At 37.7% G+C, this 23,996-nt stretch overlaps 1 protein-coding gene across 3 annotated transcripts in view; it reads left to right on the top strand.

The window, feature by feature from the left end:
* Positions 1-23,996, top strand: part of LOC127647670 (KAT8 regulatory NSL complex subunit 1-like) — a 97,249-nt gene that overhangs the window by 70,413 nt on the left and 2,840 nt on the right. For 2 of the 3 annotated variants that reach the window (XM_052132071.1, XM_052132069.1), the window contains exons 3-14: positions 6,325-6,466; positions 8,409-8,504; positions 9,501-9,613; positions 10,533-10,728; positions 18,418-18,583; positions 19,852-20,034; positions 21,360-21,524; positions 21,793-21,932; positions 22,017-22,135; positions 22,266-22,323; positions 23,032-23,138; positions 23,729-23,983. In XM_052132071.1, coding sequence (XP_051988031.1) covers positions 6,325-6,466; positions 8,409-8,504; positions 9,501-9,613; positions 10,533-10,728; positions 18,418-18,583; positions 19,852-20,034; positions 21,360-21,524; positions 21,793-21,932; positions 22,017-22,135; positions 22,266-22,323; positions 23,032-23,138; positions 23,729-23,983 — 1,740 coding nt within the window. Of the gene's footprint in view, positions 1-6,324; positions 6,467-8,408; positions 8,505-9,500; positions 9,614-10,532; positions 10,729-18,417; positions 18,584-19,851; positions 20,035-21,359; positions 21,525-21,792; positions 21,933-22,016; positions 22,136-22,265; positions 22,324-23,031; positions 23,139-23,728; positions 23,985-23,996 lie in introns of all 3 variants that reach the window. The other variant, XM_052132072.1, reaches the window with a different exon arrangement.

Consider the following 23,996-nt stretch of genomic DNA (forward strand, 5'->3'; position numbering starts at 1 on the left):
TTAATTAAATGTTAAAATGTAGAATTTTGTGGTAGGAAACAGTGGGGTGGTGGTGAAATGTTGAAATCAAAATACTTTACAAATGTTTCAATCGAATCGGTACATTCACAAAGAACTGGTTTTATTTTTTTTATTTATTATTATTTATTTTTTTTTTCAATTAAATACAAGAAAAGGCGAAAAACAATGTAGGGAATGCTTTTCTTACATAATTATTTTTGGTCATTACATATAATGCCATGCTGGATGTGTTTAGTTCAGCCTTATACAGCTTCCAAATAATACAATTAAACTGTTTGAAGCATGCTTATACACCACATTCATGCTTGAAACACGGCATGCCCATTCTTTCCCTTTTTATTTTAATTTCCTTTTCTTTTTACCTCTCCCTCTATTTATGTCTGCCACATGACAGTCATGTGACCTTGAAGGGGTGGGACTTCTCTCTCAGCACATGAAATTCTTTTGTTCTCTAGATGAAGCCAATGTCATGTCTGCAGCTGAGCTGCTCTGTCTGTGGCCTTGAAGCCAGCACAGATTCTGTCTCATGCACACACACGCACACACACACTCACATACACTTTCTATCTTAAAATGCTCACAACTGCAGACAGCACTAAAAATGTGGTGCCTTCAAATCGCACATTAGGATTATGCCTAAAATTTACTGGTTCCTTTTTTTTCTTCTATTTATTGATGGTATACAAGTATTTTTGAATCATGTTCGCTCATAACAACGAATGATTTTGTTTAATCTCAAGGACACCCGTATTTGCATGCATGCAGGTGTGTGTATTCTGTGTTCTCTTCCTCCAGCTGTCTTTGTGTTACACACGTAATGATCACCGCAGGCTTGATTTCCTGTTTTCATTTTGCACCTCCGCTTCTTTCTGTCATTTCCTGAAAGAACAGGGTGTGCGTGCATGTGCGCGTGAGTCAGTGGCTGAGGAGTTCATCGTGAAGGCAATGATGTGGGAAAGCTAGATTTCAGATACAGTGAAATAACATTCAAAAGCTTTTCACAATTCTGTTGCACCTCTCAGTGTTGCTTGTTCACAAAATCCCCCTGGTGTGTGTGTGTGTGTGTGTGTGTGTGTGTGTGTGTGTGTGTGTGTGTGTGTGTGTGTGTGTGTGTGTGTGTGTGTGTGTGTGTGTGGCCTCTAGTGTTTTCTGACCTTGGGATGGGATGCTCATGTCCTTCTACAAATTCCCACTTGAGTGTGGCTGTGATTGTGTCTCAGTTGAAGTGCTAACGTTAGACTTTATCACAGTTTAGTCTGTACAGATGTCACAGCTGTAAGAATCTTCAGGAAAAAAGTTAAAACGGCTTTTTACATTTACAATGAGGTTCAGTAGTCCGCATTGAAAATGTTATTTAAACCTGGGAATGTAAAAAAAAAAATTATGTATATGAAACATCTAGTGCCCGACTGATATATCGGTCGGCCGAAATTAGCCTTCCACTGATATTTTTACCAAAATACACAGATATGAAAACTTCTTTTCAGAACATATAATGCAGAAAACAATGCTTTAGAATTGGTGTCATAACGTAGTTTGTCCAGCAGAGCATGTTCCGACTCCATTGTTTACAGAACGGTGGCTCAGCAGACAGGGCGGAGTTAAGCGGTGCGCAGTTAAGCTGTGTCTTCTCGTAAGTTGCTAACTAGTTTGTGATATACATACTGGAAAGTTAATGAACAATGACTCCGTTTTCAATATAACTAATATAACTTTAACTATGTCACTCATGTTTATCACATCTGTTTTCTGTGTTAGCCAGCTATAGTTTGTCAGTGCAGTAAGTAATGTAGCAGATTGAAAGGTAAACATCAGAGCATCTTTTTGCAGCTCAGCAGACAACGGTGCAGTGGTGGATTGTGTCTGTTGAGTGTTGATCCCGTGCTATGTTGTTACCTAGTTGGTGAGACGCAATGCTGGAAAGTGAATGAACAACATTTGTCTTTTACTCTCCATGACAACAAGCTTATAGCTAACAAGCTACTTGAAAGCTACTTTCATACCTTGTCAGCTGAGTGAATGCTAATGTGTAAACGGCGGGACATTCTTCTCTACAACCGTTGGCTGTTCCAGTTTCTCCTATTCATTTTAATTGCAGTGGCCCATCTCTGCTAAACTGTCTCTTGTTTTGTCCATGACAGAAGTGTCTGTTTTAATGACATTATCTGCCTTTGTTCTTCACATTCAGTGGCCAATTCATGAGGACAACAGTCTGGGGAACAATTAGAGTTCAAGTTCACTCATCTGCATTTCTTTGTACCAACTGTTTACAAACTAGCTTATTCTTACACAAAATCTAGTGAGCTGTCTAGTGAGACCTACAGTACCTACCTTGTTGATTATCTTATGTGCACTTGAAGGCTGCTAAATAGCTTATTCAAGTTAACGTACAGTCACTCGTGTTCACACGCTGCCTCTTGTGGCCAGCTATGTGTATTACAGCTGCCCCTCCCACCTCTCTGAGCCCATGTGGAAAAAATTTAAATGCGCAAAAGAAGGAAAAACACTCATCTGAACCAGTCAGATGGAAAAACACAGAATTCCAGTTCAGAGTAAGAAGGCTGGTCAGGATTTGTAAACGTGTTCAAGGGAAACATAGCGAACTGACATAACTTTTAATATGCTTCTCTTACGTACTCTGTGTGTGTGTGTGTGTGTGTGTGTGTGTGTGTGTGTGTGTGTGTGTGTGTGTGTGTCTCTCTTTTGGTGTTGACAGGCCAACATCAATAAGGTATAATTTGCATGACCTTTCAGATAACAAAACAAAAAAAAACTCAATTTTGTTTATAAAATATTAAAGCATTGAAAATCCCTCCAGAAAATATATTTTTTAAAGAAATCGAATTCTTAAAGAATAGAACCAAAAGTCCTATAGGCCTGTGTTATGTCTTGATTTTTTGGTTAATGTGTAGCAGAGCATGTTTCTGCGTGTGTTCAGGCATTAACACGGCTGTATTCCAGATCTCCTCACAATCACAGCTTGTGGGTTCTTACCATGGCCAACTATCTCCCAGCCTCGGTAATATTCAGATTATGTCCTGAAAACAGAAGCAATAACATGATACAGCACCCTGTTAAAGTCCCATATCCACTGCAAAACAATTCAGGGGGTCTGTTTTAATGCACTTATTGGCCTCCATATACAACTAAGAGCTGTGAAGTACACAGGAATAAAGTAAAACACAAAGCAAAATCCAAAGGGTTGAAACAAAATGCTTGTTTTGTCTGTATGTGGATGTATTGATTCATATTCTCTCAAAGGAGGAGAGATATAAAGAGTTTGCTTTTTATAAGCTTTTGTTGTATTCAGGCTCCTCTGAACTTGAACCGCAGATTTCAGTGTAATTCCAGTTTATAAAGACTGTACGTGGTAAACTGATGAAAAGAGAAGGATTCTGTGTCCATTTCTGTACTTCAGCAATTTATCTATCTATCTTTCACCACTTTGGTTGCAATAATGCTTTCACTTTTATCCTTATATCTTTTAAGTCTCTCACTCTCTCTGATTCTGGGAAATCTTGAGTCATGTCAGCTAGGGATGTCCCGATACCACTTTTTCCACTTCCGATCCGATCCGATAACGGAAATCTCAGTATTGGCCGATACCGATCCCGATCCGATACCAGTGTTGTTTTATTGCATAATCAGTTTATAATATCTTTACATTATTGTGTGGAAATAATTGGGTGTACTCTTTAATATGTAAAGAAACACAAACCTTTAACTACACATTATTTCAATATAAATGTATAGCTTATTAAGAAACACTTTATTATTAACTAGCATACTGGATACTGGCACTCCCTGAGTTCTGATTACACGCACCTGCATATCATTAGTGGCTAATCAATGACTGCGTAAATACCCCGCTTTCTCGTGCGCTCTCTCTCTCTCTCTCTCTCTCTCTCTCTCTCTCTCTCTCTCTCTCTCTCTCTCACTTTCACACTCTGTGCCTGTTCTCATCGATAGTAGAAAGTTCTGGAGTCTCAGAAATACTATGTCAAACATGTGTCTTCATTATTGCCTGCAAGTATCATAAAATTGTTGTAAGTTATCTCTTTCATCGTGTCTATACACTGTCTGGATATTACTTACCTGCTGTTTGCCACTCTGCTTAACTGGATTTACTCACAATGTTTACATCACTGTTTCAATCCTCTGCTCAATAAACCCTGCAGAGTTCATATCTCTGCTGTGAGTCTCTCAATGACAGCTTTAACTTTTAAACCCTCACCCTTTTTATTCACAGTTTAATTCGCTTCTTATTTATATTCTGGTTAAATGCACCTCCAGTGCCGTTCTAAGTCCATATTATAAGTGAACCGAACTGCTGAGCATCTATATCTGAGATGTTCGTTTGTAGCGCACCAATATTGTGCACGTGTGAAGGCTATAAATAGCCGCGCGCGCGTAAACCGAAGCACCATTCACTAACGGGCTGAAGCTGCGCGTGCATTTATAAGTTTACTTATTAAACACAGCCTATTGCAATTCACAGAGCTATCGCGTGTCTTCAAGTGGCTTTGAATAAAATGCACGAGTCATATGAACCGCTTTAATGGTGTTTTTAACAGTTCTTTTATGTCATTTTTTAAGCTTGACAGTAACGAACATGACTAACACAGTATCGGATTTGGGTCGGGCTCGTCAGACCGATACCCGATCCATCTAAAAACGTCAATATCGAAGCCGATACCGATCTAGGTATCGGATCGGGACATCCCTAATGTCAGCATGGTTCAGCTGAAGCAAAAGTTGTTTTTTTTCTCCTCGTGTTTTGCAACACTTTTTCAGTGTTGTGCTCTCAGATTACTGTGTGTATATTGCCTCACTGAGCAAGCTGAGAGATCAACGTTTTTGCAAGAATGTACTGGGACTAATGTAAAGAGGTCAGAGGTCAATTCTTTGAAATATTATTATTATTTTTTTATTATTATTATTTTTGCGTTTCATGGGAACAAATCATGTGGATTCAGGGAAAATTCCTGCTCCTCAATCAGCCTGTTTCAAGTTGCTTGCAAAACTCAAGCACATTAACAGCTAGAGGAAGTTTTGTATGAAATACAAACTTCCAGTGAAATTTAGTTTCGCGGTTTTGATTTTTCACTTCTTTACACAGTGGGGTGCATCAGATCCATCAGCGTGGGTAGTAGGCCATAACTACCTGACAAAAGTTACTTCACATTTGCTTACATTATTACAACTGACTCCATTTTCATTGGCAGTATGAGAAGCAGAGGCTTTATTATTATTATTTAAATGTTGAGTGTCTAACCGATATGCATAACCGATATTGGTTTTAACCCACGTGATTATTAATCTGTTGCGTCTAACCTATATGCAGAACCAATATAGTTTTTGATTTTTTTAAAATGTTGCCTCTAACCGATATGCAGAACCAATTTTTTTTTATCCATACTAATTATTGAAATGTTGCGTCTAACCCATATGCAGAGCCGATTATTGTTCTTGACCCATGCTGATTTAGATGTTGCGTTGAACTGATGGGCAGAACTGATGTTCTTTTTGACCCAAAGAGATTATTTAAATGTTGTGTCTAACTGAAATGCAGAAATGATATTGTTTTTGACCCATACTGATTATTGAAAAGTTGTGTCTAACTGATATGCAAAACCGATATTGCTTTTGTTGATCCATACAGATTATTTAAATGTTGCGTCTAACCCATATGCAGAGCCGATATTGTTTTTGACCCATACTGATGTAGATGTTGTGTTGAACCGAAATGCAGAACCGATGTTCTTTTTGACCCATATTGATTATTTAAATGTTACATGTCTAACTGATATGCAAAACCGATATTGTTTTTGTTGACCCATACTGATGATTTAAATGTTGCATCTAACCGATATGCAGAACTGATGTTCATTTAGGCCCATTCTGATTATTTAAATGTTGTGTCTAACCGATATGCAAAACAGATATTGTTTTTGACCTGCATTGATTTTTTTTTTTTAAATGTTGCATTTTAATTTTAATTTTTGCTTTTTGAAACTACTACTATCTGATCTGATTACATTTTGATCTAGACAACAAAAAAATGCATTATGAATTATTCAGTACTAATTTTGACAATATTGTTGTACACAAAGTCAATTATGACCGTTTTCTTATAAAAAAATAACCATTATAATGTATTTGTGCATTTACCTAAAGAAAAGTAGGCAGATGTTTCCTAAAACAAAATGCCAATTTCAACAATAAATGGCATTTAGTTTTGACGATTGTTAAACTTGATGTTGATGAGAAATATAAGCAGTGCACTTCTGTGTGTTTTCTCAGATGGAGGAGAGCAGAAGGCCGTTACGCCATGGACAGAGCTGCCATCATCAGTCACTGGAACTGGCTACAGGCCCAAGTCTCCGATCTAGAGTACCGCATACGGCAACAGACAGACATCTACAAACAGATCCGCTCTAGCAAAGTGCGCACTATTACACAGGCACCTCCATTCACCTATATGCACATATATATATAGACTACGTTGTTTTCACAATGACACCTACTGAACACATTTCAGCAAGAGATTTGGCACCTTTTCCACAGGATGCAGGAACATGGGCAGTTGTTATGGCACGTGTGCTTGGTTTAATATTGTGAGAAATGAAAGCCAGATTACACACCAATTTAATGGTTGACAGTTGTACTGTTAAAGCGTAATACTTTGTACATGGAAAAATGTAAGTGTTGAATCTCAGATTATTTGTTTTAAGTTCTAAGTAAGCATAAGTGATGCCTTCTGCCTCTGGTAACTTGGCAGCTAGGGCTGAAATGATTAGTCTACTTCATCGACAATGTCGACAATAAAAATTGTGAACAATTTTTTGTTGTTCAATAGTCGTTTCATCTCATTTAACGTAACGTGGGATCACATTAAACTGTAATGATGGCGCGCGAGAGTAGCACTGCAGCTCGTGCCAGACTGAGGAGAGGAAGAATTACACAGCTCACAGTCCAGATGCACTCTAAACTTTCCAAACAGTATGAGAAATTATACAAAAAAAAAACAAATAAGTGAATTCAGAAGCACTCTCGTTGTGGAATAAGCAGAGGTGGAGCTCTTGTTCCCATGAAACGTAAAAAAGCTTAGAGAAACGTGTTGAAGGAAACACCCAGGCGTTACATCTTAAATGCAGTTATAATTAATGCGTTATAGCTTTATTAAAGTTAAAATAATACAGAAGCTGATCAATTAAATTGCTACAAACTCTGAAACCGGCTTTTCTGAGTGGTCAGTGTCAATTTATATTACATTTAAGCATTTGGCAGATGCTTTTATCCAAAGCGACTTACAGTGCACTTATTACAGGGACAATCCCCCCGGAGCAACCTGGAGTTAAGTGCCTTGCTCAAGGACACAATGGTGGTGGCTGTGGGGATTGAACTAGCGACCTTCTGATTAACAGTTATGTGCTTTAGCCCACTACACCACCACCATTCCACAGTTGTGCAAATGTCCCTATCTAAGGGGGAGAGATTGAAACTTGGATTGGGATGCTTGTTCCCCGAGCGCGCACGCTTAATGCAGCTATATTAGAACTTATTGAATCATAATGTATGTCATTGTGCCTTTCTTATTGTGAAGAAAATTGGCAATACGCAGCTTTATTAATAAGAGAGAGTTTGTTTTTTGTGAGTTAAAGATGGATTGAAGTGAACAGAATGGTGAGAGTGTAGTCTTCACCCCATTATACACTGCAACAAAATATGTTTTGGATTTGTTTTGGCTTGTTTTAATGGATATTTTCTTGAGCAGCTATACTTCAGAAGAAAATATTTTTATCTGAGAATGTTGAATATAATATTAAAAATGCTAATATTTTAAAATATCTAAAAATCCTTAAAAAAAAAAAAATATGCATTCACCTGAGAAGCAGCATATAATATATTTAGACTTGCTTTTAGAAAATAGATCTTGAATATAAATATAGTTTGTCTTTACTGCACTCGCAGAATTATAACCAAGTGAAAAAATACACTTGTATACAAAATACACTACACACATTTAAGATGCATTCTCTTAAACAAGTCTAAATATCTTATATGGTGCTTGTCAAGTAAATGTATTTTGTTTTTTAGACTATTTTAAATGGAAAACAAGATAAAAAAAACTTGATAACGTTAGGATTTTTTGCAGTGAATTTCTTTACTGAAGTTTTTTTCCCCCTTTAATTCTGTGAATGTCATTTAGAGGTATTTTAAAAGATTATTTTTTCCTCTTTATTGTTAGTAAGCACGTTTAATCCAACCTTTTAAGTCAGGACAAAATCAGAATAATTGTTTAAGAGCTAATGATTAATCTTTGCAATAATCAGCGACTAGTTGACAAATTGCAATGATTTTGTGTGTGTGTGTGTTTGAACTAGGGCTCGGTTGTATTAGGGGAGAGCTCAGTTTGTGAGTCAGTATCAGAGGAAAGTAGTGACTCAAGGACAGAGACCATTACCTGCCCTGTCCCACAGGTAAGACCAGGAGCACAGACCCATGACCAAATTTATAAACCGGAAACAAACTTGCCTGTGCTGGCTAACAACCAGCATAGACAGATTTTGAGTTATATCTACATGTCAAGACAAAAGCATATGACTTTCTCAGTTACACTACATTACATTTCCCTCCTTAAAAGTAATAGAGTATCTATCTGCAGTGATCTTAAAAAGCATTTGGACATTTATGACATTAATATCAAACCCAATCAGTGTCTGCATACAAATTAGGCTAGACATTTTCTCAGAACCAACTTTTCTTTTCCAATTTTGCAAATACTTTTTACCAACTTGTTTCAAGGTGATTTTTAGCTCTCATCAATATGTAGTGTTTGAAACAGGTGTCCTAAACAGAGTAACCACATGTGTAGTTCATCATATTTTTAACTTCTGTTCAACAACCAGAAAGTGTCCAAATACTTTGAACTTTTAAATTTTGAACTCCATTTACTGTCTATTGCTTTATAATGTAGAACCTAACAAACTTCTATTTGTGAAATATTTGGCTTGAAAAGTGTTATGCTTTCTGTCTTCAATGTAATATTTGCTTGATGTGATGTTATCTAATGCAGTGGTATTCATACATTAAGTGTGGCTTAATTGTCCAAATACTAGGACTACTGTATATATCCATTCCTCCAAGAAGTAATTGGTATTAATGCTACTACATATTAATGTGCGTTTAATTTTCACACACACAGATAAAATACTCATATTCGTGAAAGCCCAGCATGATACAGACTTGCACAATCAGAGCCCACTAGAACGCTGGGAATATTGAGAGAGGGGTGGGGGGCTTTAAACACTTGAACTCTTTGTCTGTCTCATGCAAATGCTGCTGACCTTTTCATCTATTCAGTGTAGTAAAGAAATTCAGAAAGACTCCCTGGGCCAAACCAACTCAGGGGGAAAATTGGTAGGTTGTCCTTTCCAACACCACTTAACACCACTTTTTTTTTTTTTTTTTTTAAGGATCATGGTACTGTTCGGGTGGAAGGGTCTGTATCGTCCCATGGCATTGCCATTGAAAAAGCGTTGAGGAAAAGCTGTGCACCTGTCAAACATGTCAATGGGGTCATTAGCCGGTAAGAATGACTTTCCACTGTCTCTGAAAACATCCCTTGCTATGAGAACCTAAAACCTGAATTGGAAATTAATTTCCAATTGGATTATTATTCAGTGTAATTTAGAATGTAATTTAAAGGTACACTCAGTAATATTATTTACTTATTTTTAATGGCCAATTGCTGAACCCGTAAGCAGAAAGAAATAGTAATAGTGGAATAGTATTTCATAAAAAATTATGTACATTCACATGAGATAATGACTCCTGTCAGTCTTTTGGGGTGGGGGTTCTGGGTGCAAATGAATGAGAGCCACCAAATATTACTTGCTCGAGATTTCCTTGTAATGCTTTCACTTGCGGAATAAATGAGTTATGGCTGACTTCGAATGGTGGATTTTTACAATTACATTGGTAATTGTTAGAAATGATGCAGTAATACAGATACTGTCAGGTTTTGACTGAGAAGCAGATCTAAAATTAAAATGATACATAACTGTAAATTAACTGTATGCTTTTTATGATTTCTATGCTAGTAAATCCTTCACACAGGAAAAAATTATTGCTTTCGTTTATTTTTGGTGAGGCAAGTGGCTTATTTTGGGCTTGTTTTCCAGACCAGGTTGCTTATTTCTCTTGAGAGATCTGGCAACACTACAATTGGTATTTCATCCACCTCTTAGCACTGAGTACTGTAATTTGAAAAAGAACGTTAATAACCGTTCTTTTATTTTGTTTGGAAAGGAGGCTGCTGAACTTCTGAACCGGAATCGAAAAAAATAAATTTTTGCTCAGAACGAACAAAAATGAAAAAGATTTTGTTTTAGTCTCTGCTTAAAACAAATCACTAAGACAATGTTCCTGATCACAAAATCGGTTTTAAATGTTTTTTTGTCATTTTAACTCATGATAATTCAAGATTATTTTCACCCCTCGTCCAGCCTGCAGTCTGGTTCACCCGACAGCTTGGATCCAGCTGTGCAGCTTCACTCTGAGTCTCAGCAGAAGCAGCAGCTGGGCTCTCTAACTTTCCCTGTGCACGACAACACGTGTGTGGCGGCCCGTATTCGTCCACTCCTGTCCTGGAGGAAGAGACGTGTCCTCCGTCCCGGTTCGCTCACCAGCCTCAATCGTAAGGTAGGAAGATGTGTTCCTTCTCAGTGTGAAGGGCTGTTCACTCCAATCTGTATCTCTTATCTTGTATCTGATACAGATACACAACACGAAAATACTATATTTGCAACATCGTTTAGAGTATCGTCACACTGAGTGCAATGCTTAAGTCTCGATACCCAAGTTGCTCAGCATCTGAACAATGAAAAAACATTCTCGGAAAAAGAATGTGACAAATCAGCACTGTTAGATACTTTAGATTTGTTGTAAAGGAGTTCATAGAAATGCATTGTGTCATTTCAAATATTGTGCATGTTAGTGTGAATGAGCCCTGAAAACTGTTTAAGTTTCAGGTTTGTGAGACCGAGAAGAAACTAGCCTTTTCAGTGGCACCTGCAGAAGTGTTTCTCTGATATGGGGAGCTCCATAAGTCCCAGAGGGCTTTATGCAAATGTTACAGATTAAATGGAGGCAACCCAGAAACTGTAGTGTTACAAAGATCACAGTTCTGCTCCTAAACTCAAATGGCTTCAGGACTGACATTACTGCTTTTATTGTATTATAAATGGATTTTAATGATATAGATGCGCTCACTCTGACATAGTTGCTGTAGGTTGCTAGTAAGCTTTCCTTCGCACAGCATCGTGTCACTCCTAATTCTGCATAAAACTACGTTTTGTCACATCACCAATGTCCGCTGGCACACGTCACTGGAAATCGCAAACTCTCATGTAATCTAAATGACATTCTGAAGCTTTGTTGCTGCAAATTACTTGGAGTGAATGTTCCTCAACAAAAACTGACTAAAGTGTGTGTGTTTGAGATCTAAGCTTTTCAGAATTGGTATCATTCTCTAATTTAAAAGTTTGCTTTTGTTTGATTACCTGGGAACAAAAGGCTAATAGTTATTTTCTAATGGGCACATGTTCCTTGAAATATTTTGACTGATTGAACAAGATTTGCTTGTCTGCCATAGTTATACAAATGGTAGATCAAACATTGTATATATGTAATGCATTTTCCTCTTCACCCGACAGCAACAGTCTCAGAACTGTCTGTACAGCTCTGTTTGTTCTGTGAATAGGTTTTCAAACTCAATTCCTCTCATAACTGTGAGCCAGAACACTCAGGCATGTGCTAAAACAATAAGTGTAACCTCAGTCAAGCTCAGCTCCATTACAAATAACAGCGCTTGTATATTATTCAGTGGCAACGCTCTTTAAATGTAATGAGACATATTGTCAATGTCATTAATGTACTGACAGGCAAATTTGAGCTAACTGCCTGTTATAAACTACCTTTTAACTGACTCACTATCCATTGCTAAAGCTATAACCAACTATTTGCTTAAATGCTGTCCCATTTGCATTTGTTATATATATATATATATATATATATATATATATATATATATATATATATATATATATATCTCTCACATACCCCAAGTTGAATGGTTAAATTACCAAGGGGGTTGAAAAGAGAGCTTGTTGCCTACCCTAAATTGGGTGGACAGGGAAAATAAAGTGTCCGTGTAGAACACAAAAAATTAGGAACGAGGCATTTGTCAATTGAATGTTCGACTTATGGGCCTCTTGAAGACATATATTTGAAAAAGGCCATTATGATATTGGTTAATATTACACTGTATTTTCTGTTTTGTGCAGTATTTCTGTCAACAGAAGTCATTCCAGAATTAGAGAAAGTTTATTGAAAAAAATAATAATAATAGAACTAAAGTAAACGTTAAAGTAAATAGGGGCAACTTTAATGTAATGTTGTATAAGTTTAAGTGATAAGTGCTATGGAAAACTATTAATATGGAAACAATATTGCTCTATTTGCAAGTTGAATAGATGTTATTTTAAAGATCTAAAGTAGAATAGATTACAAGTTGACCCCTTCTGAAATGTTCAAAGTATGTCAATACACACTTTGTGAATGTAAGCAAAAAAAACATTTGCATTTCTTCACTACTATGAAACCAGATCAGTTCTTTAATTCCAGGTGTTTTTGGCACGATTGCATAGATGATGGCCCTTGTACAAACAGTCCTGTGCTAATGTAAAGCACCCTTGTTTGAATAGGCTTAAAAAAACTGCTCAGTTGCCAATAGCAACCTGTTTTGTCCATCTCTCTGGTGCTGTGCTCTGGGTTAATGACACGAGCACATGAGCGCTAGAGAACTTGCCACATGCAAAACTGGGTTAGCAGCTCAGGATCAGAGCATGGTCCATCTACTGCAGAGATTTGTGTAAGAGCATCAATTTGGAAAGGAAAGATCGACTCAAGAATGGATGCATATCAGTGAATAGATGCAAAGGGAAAAATGTATCACTGACTCATCAAAATTTTGGATGCCGATGCTCCAGGGATTTTGTTAACAAAAGCAAGATCACAGTGGGAGACTCTTGAGTGATTTTTTTTTTTTTTTTTTTTTTTAAAGATGAATAAAAGGCATAGTCAATGACTATCCTTGCTCTTATTGTTCTGTTTGATTTCTCAGTTTTGAACACAGAGAAATATTTAAGTCACGTTTTATATCTAGTAACTTATCCTTATGGAAATAGTCATTGAAATGTTTCTCGAACTCAACTGGTAGAGCATGGAACTAGTAATGTCAAGGTGGGTTCAGTTCACAGGGAATATATGCTCTTAAAATAAGGCAGTCTTCCAAATGCATGAATGTAAATGAAATACAACAGGGTACGTGGTAATGGTTTTACAACCAATTTACCCATTTTTTTATGCTCGCTCCAGAGCAGTGCAAGCTTTTCAATTGCATTGGCGAATGAATATATACGCTACAAATGAGTTGGGTGCACCTGATCAAAACTAATGAATTTAAATTAACATCAGAATTAGAAACATCTAATCTGTCCATACATGCAACTTACATTTAACCGTGTCAGTGGCATCTTTTCCCTGATTTCCAAGTAAATGGGAAAGTGTTTTGAAAAGCTTTCAGTTGTTTTTCAGGTCATCTCTGTTGTGTTCATTTAGTGTTTCTAACGTTGGTGCTTTTAAAGTGGTGAATGGAGAGTCGCATCTGACAGTGTGCGGTACGGTTTTATACTAACACTGAACACTGCAGTCAGACTGGTGATGTATAATAAATACTTGCAGCTGAAAATGGCTCAACAAAACGTTGAATGATATAAACTGGATGTTGACAATGCACCGACGATATTACTGATCTAACAGGTATTGAATTCGGACTCCGAGCAAGGATCACCCTGTGAATCCAAGCACTTAGTTGAAGTGCGTTATTTAGCGTCCGCGATGCGCATAAGTGGTTTTGTGCCACTCTTTATTGGAGCGGGTCTTACATGATGACTCTGGTAGTTTGGTGCAATGAAAGGCTATAATTATTTTGCCTATTTGTTGAATATATGTCAGTTATTTTATTGGAGTATTTTGCTTCGTAGCGATATACTGAAGCAGAGCCTTCACCATAGTTGGACAATATCACAACATGGAGACAGCTCTAATAAAATGTGAAGTAGTTAATTTGCACCTCAAATAAGGCATATTTCATTCATCTTTACAAGTCAACCTTTATTTTATAGTGCACATTTAAAAACGTTGATCCAAAGTGCTTTACAGATCAAACAAACAAAATAACGGAGTGATATAAAAACGTTGATTTAAAGTGAAATATATAACATAATAAAATCGATAAAAACATGTATTTATCCATTTCAAACTATTCAATTATCTATTCAAAAGTTACAGAATAAAAATATGTTCAGTGAGATAACGCAGTTTGGGGGAGACAAATGTACAAAGAATTATAATAATCTAACCTTGATGTAATACGTGAGTGGATCACAATTTCCAAGTCTTTATGGGAAAGAAAATGGTTTATTTTAGCGATAGATCTCAGGTGGAAAAAGCTACCCTTGACAACAGCACTGATCTGCTCATTGAAAAGTAACGAGGAGTCCAAAATCACTCCAAGACCCACAAATGACCCGTACATTCCACGACAGAGGACCTAACTGGGCAGCCAGGCAAGGTATGGAGGACATGGATGAACCTAAAATCAGAACTTCGGTTTTGCTTTCATTTAATTGTAGGAAATTGTTTGCCAGCCAATGTTTAATATCTTTGAAGCAATTTAGGGCGTTCTCAGATTAACAATTCTTGTCAATACTTACTAGGAAATAAAATTAGGAATTGTCAGCATAACAGTGATAAGATATGCTGTACTTCTGAAAAATTTAGCTCAGAGGAAGTATATACAGTGAAAATAACAAGTATCCTAAAATCGACCATTGAGGGACACAACACTAATTGAGCCGACATTGAAGAAAAATGACCTCCATTTACAGAGAACGTCCTTACTTTAGATAGGAGGAATACAACTGGAGGGCCATACCTTGGATGCCAACCATACATTCTAGATGATTGAGGAGAATATTATGGTCGATAGTGTTGTTCATGGCACTGAGATCTAATAAAACTAAGACGACAGGTGAACCTGAATGCATGGAGTGAAAAATATCATTAGTGACTTTGCACTTTGCAGATTCAGTGCAGTGCAATGGTCTGAAACCAGACTGAAATGTAACAAGCATTATTCCTTTATATATCATGTTTAAAAATACATTAAAATGGTAATGAATGTAATTTCCCTGTATATTCATATTTAAATGTTCATAAACTGATCTGTTAAGCATTATACAGTATAATGTTTGCAAACAACTAATCAAAGTTATTATAAAGCATTACAGTTTTGTTTTAACGTGTTCAAAAGGTGAACAGCCACGTCTGCTGTTGCATCATGGTGAGATTAATATATACTTGAAAAAGTTTATCAGTAAAGATGTTGAATGTGCTGCACAGTCATTTATCAACTATGGTCCTAATTAGAGGTCGACCGATTAATCGGCCGATTTTTTGCATTTTTTAACATAATTGGCATCGGCCAATATCCAAGTATATCAAGCCGATTATTAGGCAGGCGCATCTGTGGGCAGCCTAGTGTTGTTGTGGAACACGTGTTCGACGCACGCTGCCCCTAGAGTCATTTTCCAGCAGAGTGAGCAGACCTCAAGGAAGGAGCTAAGTTCCTTGGAGAAAACAGTAAGGATTACATTTGTATAACTTATTTATATTTAATTAAAAACTTTTGATATGTTACTGCCAACTTCAAGAAAAAACGCGACAAACGCGATAGGCGACATGACGTTCGGCTAATTTGGATATTGATAGCGTAGTTGAAGTTGCATTATCACAGCAGAAGGGTTGCTATCATGTCACAGTAAGTACAGACAGTGAATCTGAGACTTTTATTTGTTCTGTTTGTGTGTCTTATATTTGAGAGGATTGTCACTCAATGCAGAGGAATAAGTAATAAAAAATATACCAACGCACTATAGGCTATTGAAGGACTGGCTTTGGTAAGCTCGGACGTTATCGGTTCTGCTGTCGGTACTGGAGAAATTAAGAAAATACATTTATTATTGCTATAAAGAGAAAGTTATTTTATCTCGCCAGCCATTTCTATGTATAATAATATGAAACCATTTGTCTGTGATGCAATTTAGCTATTCGCAGTCAGAGAGAGAGAGAGAGAGATCTCGCTCACGCGGTGCCACAGCGAGCACAACACGAGCCCTGCTTAATGAGTGACAGAACCGTAGCCTGGTTTAGATCTGTGATATTAGTCTGATTTTATTTTAGATTTTGCCTTCCAAAGATTATAAAAAGAATATTTATACATAAGCCGCATTCTGTGTAGCACAACTTCCTTCCCTTCACAGCGGTGCACTGACATTTCTCCCTAAAACTCAAACTTAACGTCAGAATCAGCACGATCGGTGATTGTTGTAAAATGCAGTCTAGCTACTGTTGCTAAATTGCGGGAGGCGTTTAATAATAAAAAGAGCGCAAGAGATACCGTTCCCAAGGCAGCGCGCGCTCCGAAACACACCGCAACGAGACAAGCAAAGTATAGGCTATTTTGGGTTTCACGTGCGCGTCTAAATTATCAAATATACACAAAAATATGTCAAAACAACCGGCTTGGAGATTCACTTAAACACAGTTTATGTCTTAAATGGACGTAGTTATGGAAATAGTTGGGAGAAAATATGCTGCATCAGGAGCCTATTAGATCTGAACTCGGTCTTAAAGGGGAAGCTGTCTAATAAACATGCTGACGATTGAGCCATTACTGCGAATCAAACAACAAAAGGCAAAGAGAAAATCACTTACAGCTCTTGAATGAATAACTTCTGCATTAATAAGCATTAATCTATCTATGATAAACTATGCAGTGTTATTTTACAATTGATTACTTTATTAGATTTATTTTTAGACCACACCTGAACAGTAATGTTAGTAGACCTTCCTGAAATTAAATCACTGTGCCTATATAACGTTTATCTTTGTATAATATATATATATAACAAAAAGAACCGTTAAGAATACCGTTGAAGTACCGGATCGATAAGATAGTAATACCATTAAAACCTTAACGATACCCATCCCTAGTTATGCCTGTGCTTCTCTTGGATGCTCTGAATATTGGATTACGTGTCTGGATTGCCCCTTAATTAAAGCTGCATTTGGATCTCAACCTTCGTGTCTCGGAGCAGTTCGTAACACCTGCTTTGTTTATTTAATATATTTGTTATACATTATTTATACAATATGTTTTTACATTATACATTTTTAATGTAAGTGTACAAGTGCAGATTGGTCAAGTGTTCAATAAATGTATTTGTTGAAAAATTTTGTCTATCTTAAGTAATTATTTGTGTTACATTTTATCTTTCAAATAAAAGGTTCAAATAAGAGGTTAAAAACAAGCACATATCGGCCAAATATCGGCCAAAATAAATCGGCAGCAATAATCGGCCATCGGCCGACCCGGATTTCAAAAGATCGGCATCGGCCTGAAAAAAAAAAACAATATCGGTCGACCTCTAGTCCTAATAAAGTGCCCAGCGTGGTCTTCTGCTGTTGTAGCCCATCCACCTTAAGGTTTGACATGCATTCTGAGATGCTCTTCTGTGCACTACAATTGTACAGAGTGGTTAACTGAGTTACCGTAGCCTTTGTCAGTTTAAACCAGTCTGGCCATCCTGCGTTGTCATCAACAAGGCGTTTCCAGTCTACAGAACTGCCACTGAATTAATGTTTTGTTTGTTTGTTTTTTTTTTGGCACCATTCTATAGAGACTGTTGTGCGTGAAAATCCCAGGAGATCAACAGTTACAGAAATGCTCAAACCAGCCCATCTGGCACCAACAATCATGCCACTGTCCAAATCACTGAGATAAAAATGTTTCCCCATTTTGATGGTTGTTTTGAATATTAATTGAAGCTCCTGACCCGTATCTGCATATTTAATGCAATGCACTGCTGCCACATGATTGGTTGATTAGATAATTGCATGAATAAATACATTTACAGGTGTGCGTAAATAAAGTGGTCGGTGAGCGTATATATTATCTTACTGATTTCTGTTGTAATTCTTTATTCAGTTTTTCAGCACCTGCTTATGCATATGTTGTGTTGACACATTAATGTTACGTTTTCTCTTTTTATTGTGACTGTGCCATAACATTTTAACTTAAGTTAATGACCTAGGCCCTTTACATGGATCTTGCAGAATGGTTACCATCGAGACACATCTGTTTATTTTCTGACATGCTAACTTACCTATTTTTTATTTTGTTCTCTCTCTCCCGATTTCTCTCAGGCTCAGAGGTCAATGGCTCCTCGCTGTGGCTGTGAGCTGAACGCTCATTGTGTGATGTGCAGTGGACGTGCTCTCCCTCCTGCAGACACCCAGCATCAGCTCCCCCTGTTGGACAGACTGGCACAATTCGACCCTAGCGTTCACCCCATTCTCTCATTTACAGATGGTGAGGAAACCCCCCCCACCCCATCTGTTTGTTTATTTATTTATTTATTCATTGTTATTCTACTGTCTTCCAAGTCAGTTTTGCCTTTAAAGTCAAGGTGAAGCAATAGTTTGAAGAAAATCTAGCTCCGTCTTGCTCCATAAGTTAAAGTTTGTTTACAGCAAGCTACTTGAACACATCCGGTTTAATGGCACAGACATTTGAAGGTAACTCTATCGCCCCCTTGAGAACAAAGGTTTGTTACCCTTGAAGAACTGCATTGGCTAAGCATTACTGTTTGCGTGGTTGGGTAAAGAAATATTGCATAATGTTTCTGGCCTAACACACCACGTATACACACGGATCTAAACAACACCAAAGACGGCATTTCACATGACTAGCACACCTCGATCTATCCCTGCAGTTTTTTTCGCTCTATTTCCCTGTTTGCAGATCCAATCATGAGTTTTGATGGAGATCTTTTTCCTGCAAAACAGCTAGGTGTTAACAAGAGTGTTAATTATTCCAAACTGCTTTTTGCACCCTTTAAAATAACCTGCAGACTGCTATCTTTTTGGAGCAGGTCATTAGTACGGCTGATCTTGGAACAGTTTTTGCTTATTTAAAAAACATTGAATTCAAGCCACTGTTCTATGATCAGCACTCCTTCCCAGTGCTGTTCAGGCTAGCTGATCAAGCATTCGTCTGTCTGACATTTGCTTTGATAACCATTTTATAGAGTAGAGCAAGCTGACTCTGGGTAAGTGTGTCACTTGCTGCTTGTATATTCAGACAGACGTAACAGTAAGAGAGACAGTATTTTCAAATATAATAGCAGCCTGTTGTCCTCTACTGATCTGGTGTCCATTGTGCGAGTGCATGATGGTCGTAGAAGAGGCAGGTGACACCATGGGTGAAACTGGAGTAGAAAGGTAAAAAAAGGAAGAGGAACCTCAGTAAATGTTAAAATGAAGCTCTAACGACACCTGCTGGAGAAGATGGATCATACACATGCCTGATACCTTTGACGATGATTCACAAAGATCTGTCACTGTCCACATTATTGCAATAACCTAAAGGATATTGAGTTTTCTGAAAGAAAGGGCTTCTTTATTGAAAAAAAAATTATAAATAAACAATAAAATAGAGGGAGAAAAACCTTGGGAGGAACCAAACTCAGCTGGTGGAGCCCGTTCTCCTCTGGCATTATTATAAATGTACATCTGCCCAGTATTATAGTTACACAGTACGTCTAATAAAGTGAATTTGCTTCTTCGTCTCTCTCTCAGATGTGATGATAAATCTACATATGCAGCGTGTGCTGAAGGGACACTGGCAGAATCGTCCTCTGGAGAAGATCAAACCCATCAAGAAGATCTCGCTCAAACACAAGCTGTGTTTGGGCAGCCGTATCTCTGACCCTTTCTCTAAAGACAAACACAAGCTCGCCAGCTCTCTCCTCTCCACAATCCGTAAGTGTGAGGACATTAAAGATTTTTCAAGCTGTTTTAAACCGAATTAAAGCTAAAGAAAGCTGTAATTTGCTAAAGTTTCAAAGACGATCACCAGGTGTTTTTTTACTACTTGTGCTGACATTGGAAGTAGAGAATAAACAGAAAATAAGTACATAAACCTCTGTATGTCTAGAACGGCTAACAGCTAGACCACGACTCTGACAATCTTTACAATTGTTAGAGACAGTTCTTTGTATACTGAGCATCTTAAAAATCTCTATAAAAAAAAAAAAGTTATAGGCAAATTCTCACACTTTGAGAGTCTAAATTTGGCTGAGACCATCCTTATGGGCAGTCAACGTGACCTGTGAGTGTCTGGCTGTCATTTGCTGCTCTCTGTCAGCCAGGAACTACAGTGACTCAGCAGATATTTCTAGAGTCATACAATCCAGCCACAGTTGCTGACTCTTTCATATCTTGTTCATTAATAATTGAACTCCGATGTGGTGCCTTAATTCAACTGTGCTGTATGATTTCACACATATTCCATATGGAGTCACATGTAGTTTAAAAACAATTTATTCAGTACATAACAGAGTGTTCTCTAATGCAAATTAATTAGATTGTACTGAAAATAGGAATGCTCTGTTTTCATTTTTCCAAGTGCTTTATTGACTTGACAAATAATCATGCATATATTTGTATCGCCAAACCTGTTGTAGCTTAGCTGTGTTTGAAGAAAATAAAAACAGCACATAATGTTGCGTACAAATGATACATACATTGATTAAAGTGATAGTTCACCCAAAAATGAAAATGTTCTCATCATTTACTCACACTCATGGCATCTCAGATGTGTGTGACTTCTCAGCAGAACACAGATTTTTAGAAGAATATTTCAGCTCTGTAGGCCATATAATGCAAGTCAATAGTGATAAGACCTTTTGTAGCTCCAAAAATAACATAAAGGAAACCCATATGACTCCAGTGTTTAAATCGATGACTTCAGAAGTTATATAAGTGTGGGTGAGAAATAGAACAATATTTAAGTCATTTTTAACTCGAAAGCTACACTTTAACTTTCAGATGTGATCGTGAAACTAAACAGGCACCATGTGACTTTCAGATTTGAAAGTGAAAATGAGGATTTAGTGTAAAAAACATTTTTTCACAATTTTGATCTGTTCTAAAGTATGGACAAAATGTAGACTAATTCAAAAAGATAGAAACAATAGAACAAAAGAATAGAAAAGGAACAAAATAAAATAATTGCATCCATCTCTTTTCATTCTGTTCTTTTTATTCTTGTTTTCCTCGTATTTACTCTGTTTGTTGCATCTCAGGTTTTTCTAATCATAAGATGCGCTCAGAGAAGATGTCCAGGCCGCAGTTAGGTGTCCCAGTGAGTGCTAGTAAACTCGACTCTCACCAGCATTTCCGTCAGAGCAGTTTTGACAGGAGCCACAGCCGCAAGAGACCTCGTGAACCCTCATTGGACCGCACAGAGAGTATGTTTTTTACCTCTCATTCAAAATACATTTTCATTATTTTCTCACCCACATGTTGTGTACACTAAAGGAGATGTTGGACAGAATGTTAGCCTCAGTTGCTATTATTTTTTTCCATACAATTAAATTAAATGGTGACGCCTTAAATCTTAACACTCTACTAAACATCTTGATTTGGAATCACATGTGGATGAGTAAATAACGACAGTTTGTTTTTAAATAAACGATCCCTTTAATGCTGCCTCTGTTTCATTCTGTTTGTGTCTAGATGCTCCCAAGTTGTATATGGAGATGGGAAGTCCCTATCCATCCCTCTCCGCTCTGAATACACCCAGCCACAGCCCACTGATGAGACAGCCGTCAATTTCTGAGAGCGCCACGCCCCTCCACCTCAACAGCAGTGCTTCAGTAAGACAATCTTGACAACTCGTATATGTTCTTTTGTACACGTGAGGGCAATTTACTGATTTTGTCTCTTTGTTACTCCTTTAGACTATTCGTCGGAGGAGAGGAGAGAGCCCCTTTGACATCAATAACATAGTCATTCCCATGTCAGTGGCTGCCACCACCCGAGTGGAGAAACTACAGTACAAAGAGATCCTTACCCCAAGGTTAGAGACATTAAAACGCTTTATTAATGTTTACCACATGCCTGTGGGCAAACATAGCTTCAGTTGCCACATGAATTTAAAAACATTTGCGATTTTGATGTGCTGAAGATGTTTCACTTTTTAATTGTAGTTGGAGAGAAGTGGATGTTTTCGCAAAACCAATAGCGGAAGAGGATGATGCAATGAAGGTACGGCCTGTAATCATTACTTGTGACCTATTTACTGGCATTGTTTCAAGATATAGTGAGCTGAGAGCATTGTCAGCATTTTCAAGCTTCATGGGCACATGCAAATGTGCAATTTAAGCATCATAGGTGTGTTCGAATGCACCCTTGATATGCAAAACTGCTGTCAGGATTCCCACGGTCATAGAAAACTAGGAAATATCAGGGAATAAAAAAATTGGCATTTCTGGGCTTAAAAAAAGTAATAGAAATTCCCATAGTGAATTTAGCATTTTTCTAATTTTGCCACATTAAACGTTATTTCGTTGACATGAAATTGCTCTTTGTGAGTGCAATCTCGACTAAATTGTATAAAATCCTTGACCAAAAATCATGAATAACTGGGAAAGTCATAAATGTATCGCTCAAAGTTTGTGTGAACCCTGTGCTCCACACACAGTATGCATGATGCAAATTTCATCATTAGCACAGTCTGCGCGGAATGCCTATGTCTAAGATTTTCTCGGCAGTTGTAGTGCACATGTATCTAACATGTTTGTATTTGCTCACAGTCAAAGTATATTTTTAAAGGCAATAAAACTGAAAAACGAATTACACCCGGCCTTACGTTTTTAAGCACTGCCACAGTCCTTGAGTTCCTAGATTGTAATACTCTACTTTTGTGTGTACAGTGTGTACATTTATTTAAGGCTCTCCATCTCTGTCTCTTAGGTTGAGGATCTCTCTGATGTCACATTCTCTCAGCTTCACCTTCCGTGTGAGGAGCAGGAGCGTTCTCGCTGGAGATTGACTGCCATTGCAAAGAGAAGGGGCAGCAGGTGGGAGAACACCACTCTTATTCTCTGCCCTTTTTGAGGGATTAGTGTGTTTAACAGCTTTGCGACAGTCTGCATGTAGGCAGCCTATGAGTTTTTGGGTGAGTTAATCCACTTTGTGAAGAGCAGCAGACGTGTGAAAAGAAAACCGCCAGTTTCAGATGTGAGAAAGACGAGAGGAAAATAGTTACTGTGAAAATAACACCAAACTGTTCACTCCTTATCATCTAAATGTGATGTGTATTTTGTTCTGTGTTAAAAGAATATATGACCCAAAAATGAAAATTGCACAGAAAAAAAAATGGATGAATATCTTGGCCTTCTCAACACAATGGCTGTTGATAGTGACTCACTTTCAAGCTTCAAGCTCACTTGCATATTGTAAGTCTTCTGAAGGCATCCTAAAGGTTTTGATGAGCAACAACCCAAAATTGAAGTCATTTTCACCAAACAATGCAAGTTCTCACGTGAACCATTTATAGCAGTTATTTTTGCCATTTAGTTTGGTGATAGTGGTGCAGAAATTACATATTTCAGCTTTAAACTATTATATTATAATATAGTATAAACATATCTGCCCTTGATATTGTCAGATCATACAAATCTGTGGACGGCCGGACAACCCCATTGATGGGTGGCACCAACCCCTCCACGCCACAGCCCTCATCCCCAGACACGGCACATTTCCACCTGCTGCAGGAATACAATTCTGTAGCATCTCCCTCCAGCCCTGTTAGCCCAGAGATGCTGATGCTGTCTGGCCTGCACACGCCAGGCTCCAGAGACTCCTACCGCCTGCTGTCCAACGAAGACACACGTTGCTCCACCCCAGATACCTTTGAGGAGATGGTAGGCTTCTGA

This window comes from Xyrauchen texanus, chromosome 8 (assembly GCF_025860055.1).
Source record: "Xyrauchen texanus isolate HMW12.3.18 chromosome 8, RBS_HiC_50CHRs, whole genome shotgun sequence".
NCBI classification, from domain to species: Eukaryota; Metazoa; Chordata; class Actinopteri; order Cypriniformes; family Catostomidae; genus Xyrauchen; species Xyrauchen texanus.